Source organism: Falco rusticolus, chromosome 8 (assembly GCF_015220075.1).
Source record: "Falco rusticolus isolate bFalRus1 chromosome 8, bFalRus1.pri, whole genome shotgun sequence".
NCBI lineage: Eukaryota > Metazoa > Chordata > Aves > Falconiformes > Falconidae > Falco > Falco rusticolus.
In genome coordinates this window covers 4,195,764-4,204,496 of record NC_051194.1, presented here as the reverse complement: position 1 = coordinate 4,204,496, position 8,733 = coordinate 4,195,764, and the positions used below count along the sequence as shown (strand labels likewise).

At 42.4% G+C, this 8,733-nt stretch overlaps 1 protein-coding gene across 1 annotated transcript; it reads left to right on the top strand.

The window, feature by feature from the left end:
* Positions 1 to 1,526: 1,526 nt before the first annotated feature.
* LECT2 (leukocyte cell derived chemotaxin 2) lies at positions 1,527 to 6,192 on the top strand. The gene is made up of 7 exons (XM_037398360.1): positions 1,527 to 1,634; positions 2,121 to 2,253; positions 3,116 to 3,267; positions 3,813 to 3,983; positions 4,726 to 4,840; positions 5,393 to 5,544; positions 5,955 to 6,192. Exons 1-7 carry the CDS (start codon positions 1,589 to 1,591, stop codon positions 6,143 to 6,145), a joined length of 960 nt encoding a protein of 319 aa, XP_037254257.1. The 5' UTR covers positions 1,527 to 1,588; the 3' UTR covers positions 6,146 to 6,192.
* The last annotated feature ends 2,541 nt before the right edge of the window (positions 6,193 to 8,733 follow it).

Sequence of the window (8,733 nt, the reverse complement as noted above, 5' to 3'; positions counted from 1 at the left end):
GTCTGCGGAGAGCTTGTGCCAAATTAAGGTGACTAAGCCTGCAGAGCTGGAAAGAATATTACACGAACTCTCCCAACTCGTAGCAAGGAAGGCTGTTTCTGGCAAGGGTCACACAAACCTGCAACCCCATCTTTCAGTTCAGGGCCAAGCAGCATTCCCAAATTCTGACTACCCACGGAGAGCTCTTAGCAGTACCTCCTATAATTTGTCATCCTAGACTCCATTATGTTGAGCAAATTACAACCAAAAGTGCCATCAAAAAGAAACTAAGGGGACGTAACATTTATGTAAGTATTTGTTTGGTGGCTACAGGTATGAAAACAGGCAGTTCTTTCTGGCAGGACAGGGGAGAAAGCAGCAGGAGTAAAATCAGCAAAGCCACTTGTAATGATGCCAGAGAAGGTAAAAAGATTGTTTGGGCGTTAAATATTAGCTGTAAAAAAAGCTTGGAGTCACAAGCAAAAAATTTTCCTCCAGCCACTTATTCCATGGAGATTTTCAGAAAACATAATGTACAGATACTCTTTGCAAACCAAGCGGGGCAGAGACACATCTGTTTCTCTTCTGAATAAAACCTGCAGGACTTCTAGAGATTTCCGTAACTTGGAATATCAGATAGTTTATGTAAAAGCACCATGACTCATTGAAACTTTGTATTAACTAAGACATAGTTGTAAAAAAAAATCTGATTAATCTAATGCTTTGCTGTACATAGTACAGAAAAATCAAACTGAAGGATTAAGAGGGACACTAAGGATCATGCTTCACAGTATGATAGCTGAAATCAAGCAGATACTAAATGACTAATTTTAAAACCTAGATTTTTTTAACTCTGTTGTCAGTTATGCCACGCCACTTAGGTATGCAACTGTTCGTTTCAGAACATGAACATGTTTTAATAAGAATTTAATTGTCAAAAATTAGGGCGTCAGTGAAAAGGCCTCATGGATCTCAGTTCAGGCTAGGTGATAATTTCAGCTGAACAGGGAAAAAATAATAATAATACTAAAATAATAAAAAAAAGACATGATCCCATGCAAAAGCATCTGTATTTCTTAGCCTAAGTGAATACTTACGCTACACCAAACATTACACCTTCATGTACACTCTGTTAGAAAGCTCTGAAGGGCACATACACCTGGAATGTGCAGTGAAGGACAAACCCCTTACATCCACTGTGAAGTTTTGCCCATTTTTTTTCCCTCCAATTTGATCCTCTGGACTGTTTTCTTGGTTCCCACCATTTTCAGCCTACGTGTGCCCTTCCTTCAGGAGGGGGATGAAGAGGTGTTAAGAAATGGCTCTACCAGAGCTTCCTAAAATGTGGGATTGTCATTTCCACCGGTTACTGTGTGCTAAGAGACCGATTATTTTATCAGTCTTTCCCAACCAGCTCTAACAACTGCTAGTTTGTAGACATCCTCCATGCCTGATGTGGCAACACCGCCTGCCCGGAGCTGCAATACTTTGCCCCAGACCGATTGGCCAGGACGACAGACTTGGGCTTTCAAACACACATAAATACCCCCAGCAGCTGCTGCTCAACGTCTTTGATTTGATCAAAGAACAGCGGTGAAAGAGCCCCAAAATGCCAGCTCTCAGCCTGGTCGCTCTGATTAGCCTGGTGTGCACTGGTGAGTTCAGATTGTTGTATTGCACTTGGTCTTGACTGCTTTTAGGCAGATGCTAATGAGTTATTGAAATTCACTCGAACATAAATAATGCTAAGTTTTTTCAATCTTGTTTTATGAAGAATTAGGGCAATGGGCACCGTTATGGCTATCACAGAATGTGGAATCTGATATGCATTTACAGTTGTATATTGAAGTGTTTAGTTTCACGTGGAAAGTGAGTTTGACTTACCACAAACAAATATTAAAAATATTTATCTATAGCCTTGCTTTTTTTTTAATGTATCTTAAAACAAGACCTCAAGAAAAAGGGATGAAATCTATATAGCAGATTGTACAATATTCTTTTACCTTCAATTTCTGAAACTATGAACTCCCACAAGCTCATGTGTTCCACTTTAAACACCTTATTTTTGCACCTGAACTTTCCGTTGTACTATACTAAGAACATGCTTGAATTTTCCCTGTTTTCCTCTTTGGCACACAAAGTTTTTGCCAAGCAGTTGGATGCACACCCACCCCAACAACAGCACAGACACTGGGCACAGATCTGCAGCGGGAATCCCACCAACAAAATCCGGGGCTGCGATAGATACGGCTGTGGCAGTTTCGGGGCTGACAGGTAAGGCGGAAAAGCAACAGTGAACCCCGCTAATTGAAATATTCACATGGGAAAGAGTAAAGTTTAACCGGAGTTGACACTTCAAATGAGAGAAGACCGTCTGCGAGACTTCTTACTCATTTTGGGGATGTTACTTGGCAATCTCGCAGAAGTACAGCAATACCACTGCTACTAACTGATGGACCAGGGAAGAAGCAATACCGTTACACGAATTAGCAGCCAGAGTAAAGGAAATGAAAGTATTTCACGGATTTGTGTCATTTATTCTTGTTGCTTATAGGCCAAATATTTAACTAACATTCAGCAACACCTTACAAGAAGCAAAGTAGATGGATTTGCAGAAGCTAAAGGTCTGCCAGCATCATTGTCTTTAAGTAGGCACCTCATGACAGCACAGGTTCTATTTCCCTGAAAAATGCTTTTATATGACTCCTGCCTTCCCTGCATTTTCCTGTCATCTCCCCTCCCCAGGTGCTGTAAGAAGTGGCCATCCTCATCATGCAACTTCTGAATTTCTAAATGAGAAAATGCCAAACATAAGGTTCTATTTTACACCAGCACAGATGTATTTTGGGGAAGAACAGGGGTACATTTCTGTAACAGCTTGACATACTCCACGAACTTAGGAAAATTAAAAAATATGCTTAAAATTTGAAATCTCATTCCCCTTTAAAGAAGGTCAGAGTAACATGAACATTTTGCAATAAAAAAAGATGGATCAAATCTACTACTTCTTTCTGACTTCATCGCAGATGCAAAGATTTTGCTAGACAAGCTTTGGATGTCGTACTGTGTTAACTGACCTACCTGTACATAACGTTAAGCCTGACAGACTTCTCTAATTGCATATTTATGGTTTTAGGCACAGTGGTAAAGGAAAGCACGCGGGTGTGGATGTCATCTGTGCTGACGGAGCTACAGTGTACGCTCCGTTTAGCGGCCAGCTCTCCGGACCCATTCGATTCTTTCACAATGGAAATGCCATTGATGATGGAGTCCAAATCAGAGGATCAGGTGAGTAATTAAGAGCAGATACGTTGTGAGGCATGCATAAGTAATTTTATTTACTTGCATAAGGTTTCTGTGGCCCTTCACTTCAAGCACAGTGGCGATTAATCTTACACCCTCTCTAGTTCCTACACTGAAGCACAATTACGCTGCTGCTCCAAAATATCGGAAGTCAGCACCAGCAGGACGTAGTTCTTTTCCTATGCTTTTCTTGGAGAGGAAGGAATAAAGGAGTTGAAAAAACAGGTAGCAGGAGAACAACCACCCCAAACTTTTTCTAAAAAAGGAAACAAACAAAAGTAAAGTATCAGAAATATGCTCTCAATTTTGCTGAGAGGATGTTTTCCTGTCCCTATTTTCCAACTCCCTCTTTCCCTCTTTTTCATGGCAAATTAAGTAATTTTGGTTTCAAGATTGTTGGTACCTTGCCGACATTTTTTCTTCGTCATTGCAGTCTCCAGTAAGAGGCTAGCATGGAAGGTTTTTTGCTCACCGAAATAAGAGATACAGCTGATGTTTCCTGACCTTGCTTCCTCTCCCGGCTCCCCCAGGGTACTGCGTAAAGCTCGTCTGTATTCACCCCATCCGCTACCACGGCCACATCCGGAGAGGGGAACAGCTCGGGAGAATGCTGCCAATGCAGAGAGTATTTCCTGGCATTATCTCGCACATCCATGTTGAGAACTGTGACCGCTCTGATCCTACCCATCTACTTACACCTGGTAAAAAACCAAAACACCACGCACCCCCACCCAAAATAAGTAGTACAATGAATGAAAATTAAGTCATTAATTAATTTCATAATAGGAAAAAAATATCAAATAGCAACAGTCCCCTCTCTTAGGTTCTTCCTGACAGTAACATCCAAAAGACAGAAAATATGTATTATAAATACAGCATAGACCGTAGACAGTGTTACGGGAAGGAGAATATATCACCTTAATAAGTTGTAATTCTTGCCAGCACATGACACAGCAGCATCAAGTCTCAGCAGTAAACTGAGTCACACAGCTCTTCTGTTTGTATGCTTACACCTACCAGTAACGCTTTCAGTATTGCATCCTTGCAGACTTTGGGATGATTCTTTGGAGATGCAAGTACTACATTGGTGGTGATGGAGAAGAGAACTCGAGGAGTCCAGTCCCATCAGCCTGGGCATAGAATAAAAACCAAAACTGAGTCTCTTCCCATCCCTCAGATAGCACTCTAGGAACTGTGATACTTTTTATCTTGAAAGCATGTTCCTTACATGAGAACCCTAATCAGGGAACATTACAATCCACTCTTAGGTGTACATTCTATTTACATTTCCTAAAGGATCACAAATTTTGTGGAGAAGACATCCAACTACATGAGCATGATTTAATTCCAGTGTGTTCCTAACTTAAAACATAGCAGTTACAAACATGCAACACTCAGAACTTAAAAGTTAACTTTGTTATGCTGTGCTTCTGTATTTCAAAGTTGTTCCACCATTCCCACAACAAGACAGACACTGGGCAACAGTGTGCTCTGGGAATCCTACAAACGAGATAAGAGGCTGTGATAACTATGGCTGTGGATACTACGGAGCTCCAAGGTACTATATAATTGGAACATGGGGGTTTATTGCTGAAATAGAGTTGAACTCTTCTTAATCCACTTAAGAATTAGAGGTTTAGCGTGGACATGAGGAAACATTTTCACTACAGACATAATGCAGCACCAGAACAGGATGTTCATGCTGTTCATAAAACCTTTGTACTTGGAGGTTTTCATGGCTCAGGCTAAGAAATGCCTGACCTCGTATTGGGAACAGTCTTGACTCAAGCAGAAGGTTGGACTTGCTATCTTCCAAAGGTACCTGCCAACCAACATTTCTGTGACTCTACAGTTCTATTGAAAGGCTTAGAAGAAAGGCTTTTTTATTATTATTCCCATTTGCAAAACTGCAACTCTAATAAGAGATCATCCACCCTACACAGCATCACAGCATCTACAATAAAAAGCTCTTACAGATTTTTCAGCCAGTCAACTATGTCAACACTGTTTCAGCACCAACAACCCGTTTCCAGATCTTGCGGTGCTCTACCCGATCTCCCTCTCCATACCAGGCCTGACAAGGCTTCTCTAACAACCTGTTTGTTTTCAGACGCAACGGTAAAGGAAAGCACAGGGGTGTGGATGTCATCTGTGCTGATGGAGCAACTGTGTACGCTCCCTTTTCTGGCCAGCTCTCTGGACCCATTAAATTCTTCCACAACGGAAATGCCATTGATGATGGAGTCCAAATCAGGGGATCAGGTAAATAGCTATTTTTTTATTTAGTATTTCTTTGTCTTGAGGTCATATAGGATGTATCACCTTGCAGCTAGCCAAGTAGATAAGCAAGGTACACATTTTGAAATACTGCATCTTTATCTATTTACATGCAGAACTTTTTGCTCCTATGTTAGAATGCAAATAACAGTCCTGCAGAACATCTTCGAGCTTTTCCCTTTACCTTCTCCCTGCCTCCCATCTTTTCACTTCCACCAAGCCAACAACTAAACCCACTATCTAGTTTTTATGACCACAGTGCCTTTGCTATTTTAGTATTTCTACTTCTGCTATCTCAGTGGAAAGGACAAGACAGAAAACGTTAGTATTTCTGGAGTTAGCACAGAACAAATGCTTCATCAGTCACCTGATGTTCTCTCTCTTGTTTTCACCAGGATTCTGTGTAAAACTAGTCTGCATCCATCCCATCAGATACAGCGGTAGAATTTCTAAGGGGCAAATCCTTGGGAAAATGTTGCCAATGCAAAGAGTATTTCCTGGGATCACATCTCACATCCATGTTGAGAACTGCGATCACTCAGATCCTACTAGCAATCTGGAAAGGGGGAAAGGGCAAAGAGAGTGAAATGGAGATGTAGTAAATTCCAAATAAATTCATCTCAGCATCCAAAAGCTGTTTTTTCTTCTCATGCACAACAACAGTTTATATTACTACTGATTCAATACTTTGAGCTTTACACAATATTGCAAGATGCTAACATTATACGTACCAGGTACCAATCAGGTACTGGTTTTGAAGCACCTGTAATTGTTGTGAACACTGAATCTTAGGCTAATTGATGAACCTCACTACTCCTTGGCAAACAAGATTACTTTAGATTTTGAAGGCACCTGAACTGAGGAAAGCTAGAGGGAAATTTACCGAAACATTCCACGAGGTATGAGATGCTGTTTGGAGTTGTCATGCCAGAACAACCGGTGTCTCCACTGGACGGCAAAAGGGTTGTTCTTGTCGTGGTTTAACCGCAGGCAGCAACTCAGCCCCGCAGTGCCACCTGCTCACTCCCTCCTCCCCGGTGGGATGGGGGGAGAATGAGAAGGGTAGAAGTGGGAACACTCATGGGTTGAGATAAAGGCAGTTCAACAGGCAAAGCAAAAGCCGCACAGGCAGAGCGAAGCGAGGAACCCGTTCACCGCTCCCCAGGGCAGCCGGTGCTCAGCCATCCCCAGGGCAGCGGGGCTCCATCCTGCCTAACAGGGGCCGGGGAAGACAAACACCATCACTCCAAACATCCCCCCACTCCCTTCTTCCACCCACAGCTTTATATACTGGGCATGACATTCTACGGTGTGGAACAGCCCTTTGGCTAGCTCGGGTCAGCTGTCCTGGCTGTGTCCCCTCCCAACTTCTTGTGCCCCCATCCAGCTCACTGGCAGGGCCTGAGAAGTTGAGAAGTCCTTGACTTAGTATAAACACTACTTAGCAACAACTAAAAACATCATTCTCATACTAAATCCAAAACACAGCACTGTACCAGCTACTAAGAAGAAAACTAACTCTATCCCAGCCAAAACCAGGACAGACTCCACATAAGGAAAAACAGATGTGGGAAGCTGTTGGAATTGGCATATACAAGAGAATCAGGAAATTAGCACTGAGGTGTAAGCTTTCCCAAAGAGTCTGAGAAAATCAGCATGAAAACTAGGTCACCTCCTCACGTGGCAGAAAAGGTGCATTACTACTATTGGCTTCACACTGTAACGTGGACTTTTTGGTGACCCTACGCATCTCCGTAGCATACCAGGTGTAAATCCTGTACCTCATTTTGAGGGTTTTGGTCCCTCGAACCGTATCATTGCCTTACACACTTTAGAGCTGGGGTTTTAGAAAGCCTTCGCAGGGCAGTAAAATTAGGAGCAGCCAATAAAATAGACAAAGCTTGCCTTAGCTAGGACAAGGCAGAGCTCTGACGTACAGGCTGCTCAAGGGACAGCAGGCAGCCATCCAGGAAGACCTACTTCAGAAAGAAAAGAACTAATACTGCTTTACACAGGGCACTGTTTTGACACTCCTCCCCAAAGAACGATGTATGCACCTGTCATGCTTTAACCCCAGCCAGCAGCTAAGAACCACGCAGACGCTCACTCACTCTCCCCCTGCCTCAGTGGGATGGGGAAATCTGAAAAAAAGGTAAAACCTGTGGGTTGAGAGAAGAACAGTTCAATAATTGAAATAAAATATAATTGTAATGAAAAGACAGACAACAAAAAGAGAGAAATAAAACCCAAGACAGACAAATGACGCACCCCCACTGACCAATTCCCAGCCAGTCCCCAAGCAGCTATCGGCAGCTCCTGGCCAACTCCCCCCAGTTTATATACTGGGTATGCCATTCTATGGTATGGAATACCCCTTTGACTAAGTTGGGTCAGCTGTCCTGGCCCTGCTCCATCCCTGCTTCTCGTGCACCTCCTCGCTGGCAGAGCCGGGGAAGCTGAGAATCCCTTGACTTGGGGTAAGTGCTAGTTAGCAAGAGCTAACCCATCCCTGTGTTATCAACACTGCTCTCATCCTAAATCCAAAACACAGCGCTGTGCCAGCCACTAGGACAGAAATTAACTATCCCAGCCAAACCAGAACAATATCATAGCATCAACACATGACACTAAACAAATCTGACACTGAAACTATACAATTCAACATTAACCTAACAGCAGAAGTTACCTTTCAACTAGAATTAGCTCCCTACACTACCAGTGAAGAATCAGAGTTTCACATTGAAACTAAGGTATCAATTCTGTTGGCATTTAGTTATAAACTCAAGCATCAGTTCTCTTACTTGTTAACATCAGCTAGCAGAGCAAATGGACAAAAAAATCATATCGAACATTACAACATTAATAACTGCAGGCCCACTTTTCTAGAAGCTTGGAGCTGGAGCAAGATAACATTCACAGCTTCACTGAAAAGCTACTTGAGTAAGAAGGACAGAGAAAGGGACAATATTCAAAGCAGCATTTTAACAGTTTCCTTCCTAACTGATACTTCATTAATCCTGTTATGTCGGCTAGAGAGACATGAAGGACTCCAGGACTTATAAATCATCTACAAGATTTGTCCACATTACATTTTACAGTTTCAGCACGTCAGAACTCCAGAAATTTTGAGGCACAATCATGAAATTACAATGACTAATTTGCTGTAACCCAAGA

Coding starts and splice junctions, on each gene's coding strand:
- LECT2 (XM_037398360.1), top strand. CDS start 1,589: ATGCCAGCTCTCAGCCTGGTCGCTCTGATTAGCCTGGTGTGCACTG. Junction 4,841..5,392: donor GGATACTACGGAGCTCCAAG/GTACTATATAAT, acceptor GTTTGTTTTCAG/ACGCAACGGTAAAGGAAAGC. Junction 5,545..5,954: donor AGTCCAAATCAGGGGATCAG/GTAAATAGCTAT, acceptor TGTTTTCACCAG/GATTCTGTGTAAAACTAGTC.